The sequence below is a fragment of the Triticum urartu genome, chromosome 4 (assembly GCF_003073215.2).
Source record: "Triticum urartu cultivar G1812 chromosome 4, Tu2.1, whole genome shotgun sequence".
NCBI lineage: Eukaryota > Viridiplantae > Streptophyta > Magnoliopsida > Poales > Poaceae > Triticum > Triticum urartu.
Window position 1 is genome coordinate 134,161,399 of NC_053025.1, and position 18,786 is coordinate 134,180,184.

The following is an 18,786-nucleotide window of genomic DNA, read 5'->3' on the forward strand; positions in this document are numbered from 1 at the left end:
ACTGGCGCATCAGACTTGATTAACGCTCTATACATAGACTCCACTGAGAATTTTCCATTCTCATGTAGGTTCCATCAAAATACATCAGATCCATGTGACAATTGCACCGTGGACAACCGTTGAAGCAGGATAAACCACGATTGGAGTCTAGGTCCAATTAAATCTCTTCTGAACGTCACATTTGGCAGAAATGATTCCATTACAGTGGCAATAGTATCACCCTTGTGATGCACAATGTTGTATAGAGCAGGATATTGTTCCCGGAGTGTGGCATTTCCTAGCCACTTGTCCTCCCAGATTAACTAGGAAAGTGCATAGATAAACAAGTGCTCTGTTTGAATTCTGGGAGTTGCATGTTCATCTGGATATATTATGACAAGGAAAATGCCGATCACGCACATCTTATGTTACTCCATTACATTGATTCATATCGATTTATTTCTTGATATGCCTGGATGTGCAGAATTCATTTGCATTGTTGTTTGGATGCTGTAGAGAGACATACAAAAATGCTCGATTCAGGGTTTCAGACCCTAATTGCAAGAGAAACAGAGGTTTGAGCCTACGCATGCTATTGCTTCAACATGACTTTTGTCGATAATGTCTTTTGTTTCTTTTTAAATAAATTGATTGTGTATAATCTTGATGTCCATGGTTGTGTGCAGCATGATGATGCAGAGGCCAACCCCTAAAGTAAGAGCATGCTTTGCTAAATTGTGTGCCTCAACATCTGAGGACCTAAACTCATGAACAAAATTGCAACACTCCCTTGTTTGATCTCGGTCACTACTACCTTGTAGTTTGAAGCCACTTGTATCCTTTGTAGATAGAGGTCGTCTGTAGGGGCCAACGCCTCCCTTACCGCCATTACCTCCAAAGTTGGTGGGTCACAGATCCTTGGCAGCACTATAGCAGAGGCACCTAAGACTCATATATGGCCTTCCTTCTGGCTCCCCAAATCACCCATAGTGTCACCACAAGATGAGTAAAGTCCACATCTGGTAGTGAATCGTGTAAGGAGAAAATCCAGTTTCTCGTACATGGATCTTGGTCGAGGCACATTCGTGCACCCAACTCCTTTGAAGATAATGACCACACACTCTGTGCCATGGAATACTCGAGCAAAGTGTGTCTCTAGGAGTCATGCATACCGTATATGGGGCACGCCGGTGTCGTGGCCATGTTGCAATGATGTAGTAGCTCGCCTGTGGAAATTGAATGTTGCGCAAGTCTCCAGACAAACACTCTCAGTTTAGATGGCACTTTGATTGTCCAAAGCTTTGTCCTACTCTTGCCTTCCGACTCAGTGCTAGAAGTCCTGGCGTTGTGCTCCAGCAAATCCTCCTCACTTAGTTTTGTCGATAGGATCATCCTATACGCCGAACGCACTGAAATTTTCCCCAATTCTCCTAGATCCATGCCCATAAATCCTTAATCTCCTCGTGCATAAGGGGACTTTCATAAACTCATCATCATCAACAGGGATGAACACAATGCTCACCAGGTCCTCCCGCCATGAGGATGAAGGGCCAATTCTTTTGGTTCCTTTTTTGGGCTTCTAGAATAAGCCGACCCTACCCAATTTATACTAGCAACCAACCAAAAATATTTTTTAGAAGCCTACTAGTCAAGTCTTAATTAGCAGGCTTCTAAAAAAATAATTTGGGTTGAGCTTCTAGAATAAGCTGAGTAAGATCTTATTCCAGCTTATTCTAGAAGCTAACAAAAGGACTGGCCCGAAGTGGTGTCGATCAACTCCATCACAAGTTGGGGTGGATTCGGAACTAAAGATGTATGGTGGAAGTGCATGTGGGACTTAATTGTATTTTGGTGTGATGATAGTATGGTTAGTGGAACTAATATCGATTGCTAAAGTTTATCTCAGGATATTGGTTCCATGAAAATCATGTTGGAGATGTGTGACCCCCCCTCCCCACACACACACATTTTTAAAAGATCACAAGCATGGTTTTCCCGGCGACTCAAAGGTTTTCATTTTGGTTCGATTCGAGTCATAGGAAAAAATGCACTATTAAGAGAGTTCATATTGGATGAGTTCCGCGTGAGAACACTTCAAACATATACACCAGCCTTCCCACACCTACCACTATATTGCCCTCGATATTGTGCTTGTCCGGTGGTGTCCAAAGAGCTGCAACAGAAAGTCACTAGATATCTTTGACCCCATGAGCTCGAGGTGGTCAGTAGCTCTCTATGGGGTGGCGCGTAACTCTCTGGATACCCTGTGCGCACGGGGTGTGGGTTTCTTATGTGTGTAGCTCGTACGCATGGGGTCCAACGGGAAAAAATCCCACCCCGTCCAAGAACACCATATAAGGGCATCTTCGTCCACCTCCAACCCTAACACTTATGTCTTGTTGATCTCCAACATTGACAAACTCCACTTTGGTCCTATCTCTCAATCCTTCAACACAAACTTGTTGAAATTTTTGGGAATGAGAAAGCAAGATTCAATCTATGCTTTGACCAAACCAATTCGTATTCCCCGCAAGATTTTTTTACCATTGATTTGTTACTCATGGAGCTTGGGCTCCTAGATGATTAGGGCTCCTCCATAAGCTTCCTTGCTTGTAGTGTGCTCTGGAGATGTATGTAAAAAGGTGTGATGGTCGTCTTCAAGATCAATTCAAGTGATTTGAGGCTCATCCGTTGGGTAACTCGAGGAGAATACAGTGAGCCTTCGGTGGCGTTCCGTAAGCTTTGGCTCTGGCACTGCTCGAACGAAGATTAGCTCTTCCCCAAGGAATAGTGAATTTGGGGATAAAATCCACATCCCCAACTCACTTATGCTTAATCCTTCCCCGACTCACTTATGCTTGATCTTTCCCCGACTCACTTGATTGTGCGGAGGCGGTGTCCATGATCACAGCGCAAGGACAGGACCGGTCGGTCCATCGCATCGTTGTCGAGGACATTAAGAGACTAGTAGCGACAGAGGGGAGAGAGATCTCTTTTAATCTTTGTTGTCGTTCACAGAACAAAGTTAGTTATGAGCTCGCCAAGTATGGTAGGAGCACTTCCCGCACCACTGTTTAGTTGCACTCGGGATTAGACCTCATTGTAAGCTTGGCTCTGGCTGAGAAGCCTCCGTGAGTAATGAGAAATCTCTTTTCACCTGCAAAAAAAGACACATGTATTGTGAGCATTCACAAAATTTTCACGATTTTTTTGAATCATTTATGTTTGATTTTTTCCGAATTGGTATCATAGGAGATCGGCCCGGTTCCATCCCAAAAAATAAAAAAGCTCAGGAGCATTCTATTTTCCCTTTCCTTCGGCCGTTCTTGCTCCATCCACAGACACAGCGCTCAAAGCCCTCGTCCCCACCGCGGCTTCCGGCGGCGGCGGCGGAAATGGAGTACTTCACCTCGAGTCCCCTTTTCATGCCTTTGGTCAAGCTAGTGGGCGAGTACCTGGGCAGCGAGGACTGGATGCATCAGCTCTTCCACCGCACCTACTTGCCTGCCCACTATGCCCTCCCCGACCCGCCCGTCTCCGCCGCCGCTTGCCTCTTCGCCCTTCCCCCCCACGACGATGTCGACCGCGTCAGCCGCCTCCCCGACACGCTCCTGCACAACATCGTCTCCCGCCTCCCCGTAAAGGACGCCGCCCGCACCTCCGCGCTCTCCCGCCGCTGGTGCGGGGTCTGGCGCTCCGCCCCACTCGTCCTCGTCAACGCCGACCTCTTCCCCGCCACCTCCGCCGTGTCCAACGTCCTCGCCACGCACCTGGGCCCCGTCCGATGCGTCCACCTCAACGGCTGCTACATGGACGAGTTCCCTGCCCTGCTCACGGGCTGGCTCCAGATCCTCGCCGACAAGGGTATCCAGGAACTCGTCCTCGTCAACCGCCGGTGGCCGCTCGACGTCACTCTCCCTGACACTTTCTTAGGCATGGCCACCCTCACCCGCCTCTACCTCGGCCCCTGGAAGTTCCCTGAGACGGCCGGCCTCCCGAGCGCCACCTGTTTCCGCAACCTCTGTGAGCTCGGGCTCTGCAATGTCATCATGGAGAGCAGGGACTTGGACTTCGTCCTCGACAGGAGCCCCGTGCTGGAGATGCTCTGTCTCGAAGGGAATCTCTTCAGGCTTTGCCTCCGCCTTGTCAGCCAAAGCCTCCGGTGCGTGCAGATCATCGTGTGCTTCCTTGAAGAAATCTTCGTGGTGAACGCCCCACGCCTTGAGCGGCTCATCCAGTCCGAAGGTTGTACCCCTAATGGCACCTGCACCAAGGTGAAGATTGGCCATGCCCCCAAGCTGCACTTGTTGGGATACTTGGAGCTGGACCAAAGGCACATCCTAGAGGTCGGCAACACCATCATCAAGGTGCCTCATCTCCCTTCCGTTCAAGGTTCAACGTAAATTCCTAGGCGATCAATGCAAATGTGTGATCTTTCTTCTCTTAATTGGGTGCATTGTAAATTTGTAATTGCAATTGCAGGCTGGGACAGGGGTGAGTCCGAGCACCATGGTGCCAAGTGTGGGAATCCTGGCTTTGGAGGTGCGTTTCGAAGTCCGCAATGATGCCAAGATGATTCCTGATGTCCTCAGATGCTTTCCGAATGTTGAGACGCTCCACATCAAGGTGAGGCCCCTAATGCTTCCATTGGCCTCCATTTGCAGCATCATGTACTAGCATCATATTTTGAACTGTGCCATATTGCTACTTGCTATCAATAGCTGATGAACTGCATGTACATTTGACTGGTTGAATTTTCAGTCTGGAAAAACCGACCAATCCACTGGCAAGCAGAACTTGAAGTCATGGCACGAATCTGGCACCATAGAATGCATCCGGTCGCGCATCAAGCTGCTGGTTTTCCATGATTTCTGAGGGGGCCGCTGAAAGTGCAACTATCCCTAGGTGGTTTTGGTAATTCATAACAACATATAGCTCATTGAGCTAATGCTATTCCAAGATGACTATTTCAGGAAAGCTCAATGATTGGCATGGCATGGATGTGAAAGTGGAACCCTCAAAATGCTAAGGACAAAGGATTGGCTCAAGCTCAAAAGCTCAAGACTCTTCATTTTATATTTTAGTGATCCAAGATCACATTGAGTCTTTAGGAAAAGCCAATACTATCAAGGAGGGATGAGGTGTTGCTTAATGAGCCTCTTGCTTCATGTGCTTAGTGATATGCTCCAAAACCCTCAACTACTTTCCCATATCCACATATGACCTAAACCCTAAGCCAAACTCGGTCCTACCGATTCTTTCTATCCGGCGCCACCGAGTTTCACTTGTCATAAGCCACTGCCAAACCCTAGCAATTCGGTTCTACCGATAGGGATCTCGGTCTCACCGAGATGGGATTGCAAACTCTTTGTTTCCCTTTCGTAACTTTTCGGTCTCACCGAAAGAGCGAATCGGTCCCACCGAGACTGCAGTGTAAACTCTTTGTTTCCTTTTTGTAACTATTCGGTCTCACCGAAAGAGCAAATCGGTCCCACCAAGTTTGCCTGACCAACTCTCTGGTTAGCTTATTACCAAACTCGGTCTCACCGAGTTTGTGTAATTGGTCTCACCGAGATTACGTTATGCCCAAACCCTAACCATATCGGTCCTACCGAGTTGCATGTCAGTCCCACCGAAAATCTCTAACGGTCACTAGGTTTACCTTTTCGGTTCGACCGAGTTTGTTGATTCGGTCCCACCGAGATTGGAAAACTGTGTGTAACGGTTGGATTTTGTGTGGAGGCTATATATACCCCTCCACCTCCTCTTCATTCGTGGAGAGAGCCATCAGAACACATACACAATTCCAACTCATATGTTCTGAGAGAGAACCACCTACTCATGTGTTGAGACCAAGATATTCCATTCCTACCATATGAATCTTGATCTCTAGCCTTCCCCAAGTTGCTTTCCACTCAAATCTTCTTTCCACAAAATCCAAATCCTATGAGAGAGAGTTGAGTGTTGGGGAGACTATCATTTGAAGCACAAGAGCAAGGAGTTCATCACCAACACACCATTTGTTACTTCTTGGAGAGTGGTGTCTCCTAGATTGGCTAGGTGTCACTTGGGAACCTCCGACAAGATTGTTGAGTTGAACCAAGGAGTTTGTAAGGGCAAGGAGATCGCCTACTTCGTGAAGATCTACCGCTAGTGAGGCAAGTCCTTCGTGGGCGATGGCCATGGTGGGATAGACAAGGTTGCTTCTTCATGGACCCTTCGTGGGTGGTTGCTTCTTCGTGGACCCTTCATGGGTGGAGCCCTCCATGGACTCGCGCAACCATTACCCTTCGTGGGTGGAGCCCTCCATGGACTCGCGCAACCGTTACCCTTCGTGGGTTGAAGTCTCCATCAAGGTGGATGTAGGATAGCACCACCTATCCGAACCACGGGAAGAACATCCATGTCTCCAATTGTGTTTGAATTCTCCAAACCCTTCCCTTTACATTCTTGCAAGTTGCATGCTTTACTTTCCGCTGCCAATATACTCTTTGCATGCTTGCTTGAATTGTGTGATGATTGCTTGACTTGTCCTACAATAGCTAAAATCTGCCAAGAACTAAAATTGGGAAAAGGTTAAGTTTTTATTTGGTCAAGTAGTCTAATCACCCCCCTCTAGACATAATTTCGATCCTACAAGTGGTATCAGAGCTTTGGTCTCCATTTGCTTTGATCTCCATAGCTTTTGGTGGTCATAGCCTTGGTTTCACAACCTAGGAGAGTATGGCGTCTAGCGAGGGAAATTATCACCGTAGAGGTCCTTACTTTGATGGTACTAATTTTGCTAGTTGGAAGCATAAAATGAAAATGCATATTCTTGGACATAACCCCGCCGTTTGGGCTATTGTGTGTGTTGGTTTGCAAGGTGACTTCTTTGATGGGAAAGAACCAAACCGTGAAGCTACCGTGGATGAGTTGAAGATGTTGCAATACAATGCTCAAGCTTGTGATATTCTCTTCAACGGATTGTGCCCCGAAGAATTCAACAAAATCAGCCGTCTTGAGAATGCAAAGGAAATTTGGGACACTTTGATTGATATGCACGAAGGTACCGACTCCGTCAAGGAATCCAAGTTGGATGTGCTTCAAAGTCAACTTGACAAGTTCAAAATGAAGGATGGTGAAGGTGTCGCTGATATGTACTCTAGGCTTGCTCTCATCACAAATGAGATTGCCGGCTTAGGAAGTGAAGAGATGACCGATAGATTCATCATCAAGAAGATTCTAAGAGCCTTGGATGGAAAATATGATACCATGTGCACATTGATCCAGATGATGCCCAATTACAAAGATCTCAAGCCAACGGAGGTGATTGGAAGAATTGTTGCTCATGAGATGTCACTTAAGGATAAAGAGGAACTTCACAACAAATCAAGTGGTGCCTACAAAGCCTCATGTGAAGCCCCTACATCATCAAGTGAGAAACAAAACTTCAATGAAGAATTGAGCTTAATGGTGAAGAACTTCAACAAGTTCTACAAGAGTAGAAGCAAAGATAGAAGCTTCAAGTCAAGGTCCTACAATGACAAAAGATCTTCTAGTCGAGAGCGAAACTGCTACAGTTGTGGAAGACCCGGACACTATTCCAATGAGTGTACGGCTCCCTACAAGAGAAGAGAAGATTCTCCAAAAAGAAGAAGCAAAGAATCACCACCAAGAGAGAGAAGGAGTAGAGATGATCATTATGAACGAAGATACTCACGGAGAAGCAAGGATTCGAAAAGGAAGTAAAAATCATCAAGGAGCTACACAAAATGAAGACATCAAGCTCATGTTGGTGAATGCGTATCCAGCTCCGACTCCAACACCCACTCCGAGAGAAGTTATCACTCCGACTCCGAAGATACTCAAGATGAAGGTGTTGCCGGTCTAGCACTTGTGTCAACCAACTCCTACGACATATTTGACTCACCAAATGAAGGAATTGGAACATGCTTCATGGCCAAAGGTCCTAAGGTAACACACCCCGAGTATGTTGATTTCAATAGTGATGAAGATGACTTGTTAGGTGATGATTTGCTTGTTGACAACTCTAGTGATGAATACTATGATGAAACGTCAATTAATCATGCTAATCAAGATAAAACGAATGACAATGATAAGGAGAAGATTGAGGCTCTAACTAAAGAACTAAACACTCTTAAGTTAGCTCATGAAACTATATTCGAAGATCATCGAGAACTTTTAAGAGCTCATGAGAAATTACGCTTTGAAAAGCTCAATCTTGAGCAAGAGCATGAGTTCTTAAAAGCAATCAATGATGATCTCCGCAAGAAAAGTTCTTCTTACATTGCCAAGCATTTACTCTTATCCACTTACATGCCTCAAGTCAAGTCTAGTAACAAGAACAAGAAAGATTCTTCCTCTAGCAGTAACAATGATCATGCTAAATCCAATATTGTTGCTTCTAGTAGTTCTGTTGATTCCACTAATGATTCTCTTAGCCAAGTTACACTTGAGCAAGAAAATAGCTTATTGAAGGGAATTATAGAGAAAGGAGTGTACAAAAGCCTTGCCGGGAGTAAGCAATTCAAGGAAATTGTGCGCAAGCAAGGAATGCACCGGAAGAATCAAGGTGTTGGTTTTGAACGAAAGTTCAATGCCAATGGAGTTGAGTGGGAAGAAGATCAATACCCCAAGACAAAGTTTGTTACTCAACAAGAGAAGTATGATACTTCTTTCAAGGGTGAAAGTGTGTTATATCGACTAGAGGGGGGGTGAATAGGCGATTTTTATGAAAGTCTTCAACACGTGAGAGTTATGAAGACAAACAGTGAAGATTATGCCTATTACTAAGGAGCGGAAGTTAGATTACACTAGGGCAGCCATGGTCATGTATTCAATATAGTGAAAGCACAATGACAAACAGCTTCAGTGTAATAAGGATCAGGTAGGAAGAAGTTATGAAGCCAAACAGATCATACATTCATGTTGTGAAGATAAAAGATAAAGCAAGCATGCAATGGCATCACAATGAATAACAGTAAGTCAAAGGAAGTGAAGATGAAACCAGTGACACGTTGAAGACAATGATTTGTTGGACCAGTTCCAGTTGCTGTGACAACTGTACGTCTGGTTGGAGCGGCTAGGTATTTAAACCAAAGGACACACAGTCCCGGACACCCAGTCAAGGACACTTAGTCCAAGACACCCAGTCCTCACCGTATTCTCCTTGAACTAAGGTCACACAGACCTCGTCCAATCACTCGTGGTAAGTCTTCAGGCGACTTCCAAACCTTCACAGACTTCGTTCACTGGCAATCCACAATTTCTCTTGGATGCTCTGAACGCGACGCCTAACCGTCTGGAGGATGCACAGTCCTCAAGTGTAATAAGTCTTCAGATCACTCAGACACGAAGACTTAAGTGATGCCCAATTTACTCTGGCTCTGGGTGGTTAGGGCTTTTCTCCTCGCTAGGAATTTTCTCTCAAAGGCTTCGAGGTGGGTTGCTCTCAAACGACAAAAGCCGTGCACTGAAATCTGAGCAGCCAACCGTTTCTGGTTGTGGGGGTGGGCTATTTATAGCCACTTAGCAACCCAACCTGATTTGTCCGAAATGACCCTGGGTCACTAAGGAACTGACACGTGTACCAACGGTCGAATTTTGAACTCACACGGCAACTTTACTTGGGGTACAAGTAAAGCTGACTTGTCTGACTCTGGAAAAGATTTGCTCTCATAGTCTTCGCTCAAAGACATAGGATTTAAATTAGGCATCACTTCAGTCATTCTGACTGGTTCTCTTGGACCCCACTTAATAGTACGGTGGTTCCTATGACACAACATGAAAGAAATAAAACTACGAAGGATCTAAGTCTTCGAGTTCCATAAGCTTCATAGGGAGTCTTCTCATGTCATTGTCTTCAATATGAATATCTTCATAAACCACCATTGTCTTCAATGTCTTCGTACATTTTTAGGGGTCATCTCTGGTAGTGAAACCGAATCAATGAGGGATTTCTACCTGTGTTTTCCTGCATTTCTCACAAACACATTAGTCCCTCAACTAGGTTTGTCGTCAATACTCCAAAACCAACTAGGGGTGGCACTAGATGCACTTACAATCTCCCCCTTTTTGGTGATTGATGACAAACTAGTTGAAGTTTTCAACGGGGAACATAATTTGTGAAATTGTAAAGGAATTGTCTTCATAAGTTGCAAGGGCTCCCCCTGAAGATGTGCATACAAGTAATTTGCTTCTTGAATGCAAATGCACATGGCAGGTTGTACTTGTGGAGATCCACTTCAACTTATGATGACAATCCACCGTGCATGTGAAAGTATATGAAGATAATGACATGCATAATGGAAAATGGACGTCTGCAGAATGAGATGAGTGCGGATTTTATCGTCGCACATGCGGAATTTATCTTCGCAAAACGGAGTGACAAACAGGTAGCAGACGACCATCAAGGCTAAGTGTTACAACTCAATGAAGCAAATGTAGCAAAAACAGGAGTTGTAAGCATGAAGCAAAATGTAGCAAAAATATGAAGGCACCCGCCCATAGTGACCCGCTTGAAGACTATAAACCATCATATGCTTCTCCCCCTTTTGTCAGTGATGACCAAAAAGGTTTGAAGACATAGAGGTTTCTACGCGTTCCCAGGCGCAGCAGGGTCGGTGGAGTTGTTTGGTGGCGGTGCAGACGAGCTTGGTGCAGATTCGACGCGTGTTGAAGCAGGTGGAGATGATGTCGCGTCGTCTTCTTCTTCAATAATCCGGGCAGACACGGTGGCAGCAGAAGAAGAGAACTCTGACTCTTCAAGTGATGGTGTGCTTCGCATCACAGCTCTTCTTGGAGGCGTGGAGTCAAATTTGAATCTCTCTTTGAAGCCATCCTCTGCAGGAGCTTCAGTGCACATCATGGTGAGGCCTTTCCAAGTGCGGCGACAGGTCTCGTGTGCGACAAATGCATTCTTGGTTGCCAGATTTCTGATGCGATTGACGTCTTGCATGATGCTTCTCATCTGCCTCTTGAGCCAGTCGTGATGCCTATCTTGCTTTTGGTGAAGAGCCACAAGAAGCTCTCGGTCATTGAGTGCACGAGCGCGCTTCTTGGGTCTCTTTGCAGCTGTGCTGTTAGTGGCTTCAGTTGATGCAGGGGCACGTGTGGTGCCAGCCATTGGATACACTCGGGAGAGAGCTTCAACACCTTCAATATTTTGAGTGAAGCTCTGGTGTTCTGCATTCTGAAGACTTAATGGTTGCTTGGCAGGCTCTGGATATATTGCTTCAGCAGATGTGTCTACATCTGGCAAAAATATCCTATGATTGCGGGCTGAGGGTTGATAGGAGATTGCAGAGTGAAGCTTGATCAGCCTCATAACCCAAGGAGCATAGAACTTCAATCCAAACAATTCTGAGGCAGACGCTGCAAGTTGACGGATGAAGAGATCCTGTGCGTTGAAGCATTTGCCATGAAGAATGCAGAAGATGAGAGTCTTCATTGCACCTTCAATCGTTGCATATCGAGAGTGTCCCTTTACGGGCCAGAGAGTCCGCTCCTTATGATGTGATATATTGTTCTGGGCAGGTACCCTAAGTCTTCAACGAAGAACCTAGTTGGATAGGGTGCATTAGGAGGCAATGGCTTCATCATTGAGAGCATCTGACTCATATCTGGCTCAGGACGCTGAAATATGCTCTCAATTGCTTCAGCATGGAGTTGGCAGCCTTGTTCAAAGAATTCGCCAGGAGTGGGAAGGCCGGTAAGCTCAATTATGTCGAAAGCATTGGCTTCATGATGGACATTGCCGGTCATCCACTCCAGGACCCATGTCTTCGGATCTCTGTTATAGCCTTTGATATGCAGGGTGGCATAGAACTGGAGCAGAAGCTCTTCGTTCCAGTGCTCTTCATCGGTGATAAACGGCAGCAGACCCACTTGCTTGAAGCAATCCAATGCTTCTTCCAGACCAGGCAGACCAGCAATAGCTTCAACCTCAAGGCGCTTGTGAGGAAAGATGCGGCCTTGGTTGTATAGGATGCATGAATAATAGCTGCGCTGTTGATAGCTCCAGAATCTATCTGATACAATCCGTTCTCTTGAATAAGGGTTCTTGGAGCTGTTGAAAAACGTGTTGTCTGTCCTGAAGCCGTTGATGTTGAAGGAGCCAGGAGCTGATGCAGAACCTGGGAACCTTGGCAGTCGTGGGATCGGCTTCTGGACCTAGGGCCTGTGCGCAATATGATAGTTGAATTGGGGACCCGCAGCAGACTTAGGCACAGAAGATTCAGGAGCAGTAGCTTCAGTGTCTTCTGAAGTTGTTGTTGGGGAGGGCTCCACATTTGCTTTGGCGTTGTTTGTGGTAGCCTCAACAAATTCCGCCTCCACACGTGTAGTGGGAGGGACGAACTCAGGCACGTTCTCCTGGAGAACTGCTTCTTGTTGGTGCGGGGGAGTTGGAGCTTGTGGTATTTCTGCATGCTCTTCGGCTGATGCAGCCGGAATGTCGTCAGCAGCCTGAGCCCTTGGCCCTTTGCGAAGCCTACGGAATGTAGGCGACGCCGGTGGAGTTGCAGTGGGCTGGGGCTCATTATCTTCCTCCTGTGGGCGATCTGCCCACGATGCATCTTGTGTGATTGGCGTCAATGGACGACCAATGCTGATCAGTTCGCTTGTCTCAAGCTGAGGAAGGGCTGCATCACCTTGTACATTGTCTTGGAGACCAATGTCTTCAGCAGCGTTGTGGTCGGCTGCTGGAATGTCTTCAGCGTGCGGAGCCTCTGTGAAGGCAGGCTCATGCACAGTCAACTGACGATCTGCGTCAGGATAGCGGATGGAGAGGGGTTCAACTATCAAGGGCTCTGTGGGAGCAGCCCGAGATTTCTTAGTCTTGCGCTTCTTGATGGTGGGGTCAGAAGGAGAGGCTTCAGAATGTTTCCTCTTCCTAGCTTCAGCCTCTGCAGTCCGTGTCTTCTTGAGCTGTGAGGCGGTTGATCGACTCTTTGGCTTCGAGCCAGTCATTGCAGTGGGGAAGACAATCGGAGCAGTTTCTGACCTTGGCGCCTCTGGTTCAGGCACAGCAGGCTTCTTTTTCTTCTTCGAGGCCATCCTGGGGTCAATGCCGGGATGCCCAAGTGCCTTGCGCTTCTCGGCCTCATTGTAGGCCTACACGCAGCGATCAGCCAGAGTCTTCATGCGCTCTCGCGAGCCTTGAGCTTCGGCACGCGTCTTCAGAAAGTTCTCTTTCAGCTCGTGCAACATGATCTTGAAGTCTTTCACTTCTTGCACGCTGAGCTTGGCCACGTGCTTCTTGAACTGAGCCTTTTCAAAATCAATTTTCTGCTTCAGTTCTACAATGCGTTGGGCTATTGCAAGTTCTAAAGCAATTGCGCCTTGAAAGGCAACGCTGAGGCCTATGGGCAGCTGCAGATCGTCAAAGCTGATGTCCGGTGAGGCAAACCATTCATCGATGAAATTGTGGATGATGGCGACATCAAACAGAGGCAGATTGTTGAAGATTTCAGCCTCCTCCTTGCTCTTGATGAGCTGCTCAAGAGCGTCATCTCCAAGATCTTCATCGCTTGAGAGATCAAGAGTTTCGCAGCGCAGAATGGCAGCAGCTGTGAGCTCTTTGCCTGTGTGTGGCTGAGGCTTCTTGGCTTCTAGGGGCTTGTAGACTCGTGATAAATCTTCAGACTGCACACTGGCTTCAGGAGGTGCAGTTGCCAATGGCTTCGCTCTTGAGATTTTGGGAGAAGCGGCTGGCTTTGAAGCTTTTGGCTTCTTCTGCTTTGGCTTCGGCGCAGCAGGGGCATCATCAGACTCAGTATCTGCTGGAGGGTCATTCACGGCAGTCCCTTGGACTAGGATGCGGGTGATGAGGCCTGCAAGATTGGCATACGGCCCGATGATATTGGGATCGGCATCGCGTGTGCCATCTGCCCTTGGTGAGGAGGGACCAGGGTTGAAGTCAAGCCCAAATTTCTTCTTGTTTTGCTTTGAAGAGTTCTGAGCAAATTGGAAGTTGCGCTTGAACAGATTGTCATCGCGACACCAGAGAAGTGATGACGGATGTGCTTCAGCTGGCTGTGGTCCTCTCACCATGCATGGATAGAAGCCTTGAGCAATGTCTTCGTCTCTGGACCTGGGTACGAGATTTTTGTATAATACGTCTCCCCGCGATCTCTTGATGGCGCACTTCTCCGCATATTCCTGAGTGACGAAGCGGTATTGAAACCATTGCTCTGCCCAATATCTTCGAATCCATTGGATTCGTGTCTTGCGCTGACCATAGCTTTCTTCAGGATCAGTTTTGTACATCTCTGCCAATTCATCAGACAGATCTTTGGACGTTCCACCACGTCGCTGTCTGCCTCCCTTCCTTGCTGCTGTTTCTGAAGCCATGAATCTTAACTTGGAAGGCTTCAAGATGTTCAAAGGCTTCAAAGGCTTCCTTTTGCTTGACCAACAAGAACTGGCTTCAGGAGAGTTGATGTGATGCTGCAAGTACTCTGCAAATGAATGCAGACTATGAGATCCAAAGGATTCTCCCACGGACATGTACCTGTGACAGCATTAAGGTGCGAGGGAAGGGGAAGAGGTCATATGCATTCTCAGAAGATTTTGAAGATAAATCGGTTTAGAAGACATTGACCCCATTGTGCAAAGACATTCACTTATAGATAAGAAGTTGGTTCCAGATTTGTACGAACCCATAGATCAGTACAAGTGAGGAATCTAACTGCTTTATGAAGCACAAGTGAATATACTAGGCATGTTATGAGATGCAGCGAGAGATCTAACTGGTGTGAAGAGAAACTTCTTTTATTCATATATGGTGTAGAAAACAGAGTGACAATCCATTAGAGATCCAAAAGATGGTGCTGTTTTAAAAAGATATGTTTATATTTTACCACAATGGAACTGCTAGACGGGAAGGAAGTTTGATTGCTGCCAGCAGTTCATGTCCTCCGTGCGGAACCTTTAACTTTAAGTGCTGACGGTAAATACACCGTATTTACTATATTGTTATTGTGCGCCTCGACTGGCGGATAATGTGAGGGACGGTGTCCTGTGGTTCGGCATTCTTTATCTATGAGATTAGAGCTTCTGGTATTATTTTTTTTCAGTGCGTTGGATTTACCTTTATCGTACTTGTGCCTGAGTGACGGCGTTGGAGAGGTTACATTAATGCGGGTCAGTGAAAGCGCTTGGTCTCTTGGCGTTCTGTCTGTATGCTTAGCGGTTCTTTGGCGTATACGGCTAGGGTTCGTGCGAGGGTGGAAGAAGGAGATAATGACCGCGGTAAGTGTGAATTTATAGACTCAGAGGCGGCACTGTGCTATTACGTAGATGCCCCTGGCGGTTCGCATTTGAGGCACGCGTGGCCAGTTAGAGGAAGATTGGGGTTTGTTCCACGTCCCACGCACGCCTAAATTGTCGGGCGGTCGTTCCTGCTTCTCCGGATCTTATGTGGAGGAATAAGCATTAAAAACGGACTTTTATGGTTGTCTCTATGTCTTCGGCTGACAAGGACACAGTGAAGACATTCGACAGTTTCAACAGAATGCATATGACTTGAAGAGATAGAGTTTGAGATAGAAAGCATAGAGAGGTTAGGGTCTGATCACATTCACTTAGTTCAAAAGATTCAACCAAGAAGACATAGCTATAAGTGAATGCTATAGAGGACAGAACATCAGTACATATATATATATATATATATCTATTTAATCAATGTAGTGAAGATAATCATCAAGACATATTGAGATTGAAGCCAAACCAAATGTGAAGACATTGCGAGGTAACGCCATGAGTGAAACACTTCAGAACGGAACGTTTGGTGGTGGCGTTACCCACCGTATAGGAAGTATTAGACCCAGACACGGCGCACAATTATCGTGGCGCTCTGAAGTCAAATTCCACATTAATGTATTCACACTTAGAATGTATGTCTTCATTGATTGAAGATATACGTTACTTCGTGTGTTGCACATCTAAGTCATCAATATGCATAAGTGTTAGGATGTGTGCCTGATCACAGGACATTTGAGGATTCCAAGATATTTAGCTCACACCGTAACTTGCAAAACCTCTTCTCATCCAAGGGCTTGGTGAAGATATCTGCCAATTGCTCTTCAGTGCAGACGTGTATGATATCAATGTCTTCCTTCACAACATGATCTCGGAGAAAGTGATGGCGAATTTCAATGTGCTTTGTCTTCCAGTGCTGAACTGGGTTGTTGGCAATCTTGATGGCGCTTTCGTTGTCGCGGTAAAGTGGCACTTGCTTCAGATGAATGCCATAATCCTTGAGTGTTAGCTTCATCCACAGAAGCTGAGCGCAGCAAGATCTAGCAGCAATGTATTCAGATTCAGCAGTGGAGAGAGATACACAGTTCTGCTTCTTTGAAGACCAACATACAAGTGATCGTCCCAGAAAGTGACATGTGCCTGATGTAGACTTGCGATCAACTTTGTCACCAGCATAATCAGCATCCGAAAATCCAACCAAATCAAACTCTGAGCCCTTTGGATACCATAATCCTAGAGTTGGGGTGTGAGCCAAATATCTAAGAATTCGCTTCACAGCCAAGTGATGCGACTCCTTTGGTGCCGCTTGAAATCGAGCACACATGCAAACACTAAGCATGATATCTGGCCTAGATGCACATAAATAAAGCAAAGACCCAATCATGGAGCGGTATACCTTTTGATCGAACTCTTTACCATTGTCGTCAGGACCTAGATGATGTTTGGCTGGCATTGGTGTTGTGAAGCCTTTGCAATCTTGCATACCGAACTTCTTCAGACACTCTTTAAGATATTTCTCTTGAGATATGAAGATGCCGCTGCGTTGTTGCCGTATCTGAAGACCGAGGAAGAACTTCAGCTCCCCCATCATGGACATCTGATATTGCTCTTGCATCATATATCCAAACTCTTCACTATACTTCTGATTGGTGCAGCCGAAGATAATGTCATCCACATATATTTGGCACACAAACAGTTCACCATCATATGTCTTCGTGAAAAGAGTGGGATCCAGGGAACCAGGTATGAAGCCTTTGCTCTTCAGAAAGTACTTGAGTGTATCATACCAGGCCCTAGGGGCTTGTTTGAGGCCATACAGTGCCTTGTTGAGCTTGTATACCATATCAAGATGTTTTGGATTTTCAAAGCCAGGTGGTTGTGCAACATACACTTCTTCTTCAATCTTGCCATTGAGAAAGGCACTTTTCACATCCATTTGATATAGAAGTATGTTATGATGATTTGCATAGGCCAGCAGTATGCGTATGGCTTCAAGCCTAGCCACAGGAGCAAATGTTTCATCGAAGTCAATGCCCTCCACTTGAGTATATCCTTGAGCAACGAGACGAGCTTTGTTTCTGACAACTTGACCATACTCATCTTGCTTGTTGCGGTATATCCATTTGGTGCCTATTATGTTGTGCTTCCGTGGATCAGGACGCTTAACCAGTTCCCATACATTATTCAGCTCAAACTATTGAAGCTCTTCTTGCATAGCATGAATCCATTCAGGTTCCATGAAGGCTTCTTTAACTTTCTTGGGTTCTGATATTGAGACGAATGCGAAATGCCCACAGAAGTTTGCTAGCTGAGTTGCCCTTGAACGAGTGAGTGGACCAGGTGCATTGATGCTGTCAAGTATTCTGTCAATCTGTACTTCATTTGCAACACGAGGATGTAAAGGGCGAAGACTTTGCTCTTGCTGATCTGTGTTGTCATTTGGAGGTATATCTTCAGGCTGAGCATTGTCTTCATGTGGATCAGGTGCTGAGATGATAAGTTCTTCTTCAGGATGAGCTTCAGAAGGTACAATCTCTCCAGTTCCCATAAGCTTGATTGATTCACTGGCTGGAACTTCATCTAGCACATTTGGCAATTGCTCCCTTTGTGATCCATTGGTTTCATCGAACCGCACATCCACAGTTTCAACCACTTTGTAGTGGAAGAGATTGAAGACTCTGTAGGAGTGCGAATCCTTTCCATATCCAAGCATGAATCCCTCATGTGCTTTTGGTGCAAACTTTGAGGTGTGGTGTGGGTCCTTGATCCAGCATTTTGCGCCAAATACTCTGAAGTAACTGACATTTGGCTTCTTGCCAGTTAGGAGTTCATAAGATGTCTTGTTCAGAAGCTTGTGAAGATAAACACGATTGATTCTATGGCATGCAATATCAATGGCTTCAATCCAGAATTTTCTTGGAGTCTTGTATTCATCTAGCATTGTTCTGGCCATCTCAATGAGTGTTCTGTTCTTGTGTTCGACGACGCCATTCTGCTGTGGCGTGTATGGAGCTGAGAATTCATGTGTGATGCCCAAGGTATCCAGATATGTATCAAGGCCAATGTTCTTGAATTCAGTGCCATTGTCACTTCTGATGTGCTTTATCTTGGCGCCAAAATTGTTCATGGCTCGATTGGCGAAGCGTCTGAAGACATCCTGCACTTCAGTCTTGTAAAGGATTATGTGTACCCAAGTATATCTAGAGTAATCATCAACAATGACGAAACCATAGAGGCAAGCAGAAGTAGTAAAAGTTGAGTAGTGAGTGAGACCGAAAAGATCCATGTGAAGCAGTTCGAAGGGTTGTGTAGTAGTCATGATTGTCTTCGAAGGATGTTTTTCCCTTGTCATTTTCCCTGCTTCACAGGCACCGCATAAATGATCTTTCTTGAACTTGACGCCCTCGATGCCTATGACGTGCTTTTTCTTCGCAAGGGTGTGGAGGTTCCTCATGCCAGCATGCCCAAGCCTTCGATGCCAAAGCCAGCATTCTGAAGCTTTTGCAAGAAGACATACTGCGAGTTGTGGTCCTGCTGAGAAAT

The 18,786-nt window shown here is 46.1% G+C and overlaps 1 protein-coding gene across 1 annotated transcript; it reads left to right on the plus strand.

The window, feature by feature from the left end:
- The first annotated feature begins 3,332 nt into the window (after positions 1 to 3,332).
- Positions 3,333 to 4,854, plus strand: LOC125554657 (F-box/LRR-repeat protein At3g26922-like). The gene is made up of 3 exons (XM_048718143.1): positions 3,333 to 4,346; positions 4,462 to 4,605; positions 4,741 to 4,854. The coding sequence occupies exons 1-3, from the start codon at positions 3,375 to 3,377 to the stop codon at positions 4,852 to 4,854; spliced, it is 1,230 nt and encodes a 409-aa protein (XP_048574100.1). The 5' UTR covers positions 3,333 to 3,374.
- Positions 4,855 to 18,786: the final 13,932 nt, after the last annotated feature.

Excerpts from the sequence above, each read along its gene's own strand:
- LOC125554657 (XM_048718143.1), top strand. The coding sequence starts at position 3,375 with ATGGAGTACTTCACCTCGAGTCCCCTTTTCATGCCTTTGGTCAAGCTA. Across the intron at positions 4,347-4,461 it reads TCGGCAACACCATCATCAAG|GCTGGGACAGGGGTGAGTCC; the intron begins GTGCCTCATCTC and ends TTGCAATTGCAG. Across the intron at positions 4,606-4,740 it reads TTGAGACGCTCCACATCAAG|TCTGGAAAAACCGACCAATC; the intron begins GTGAGGCCCCTA and ends TTGAATTTTCAG.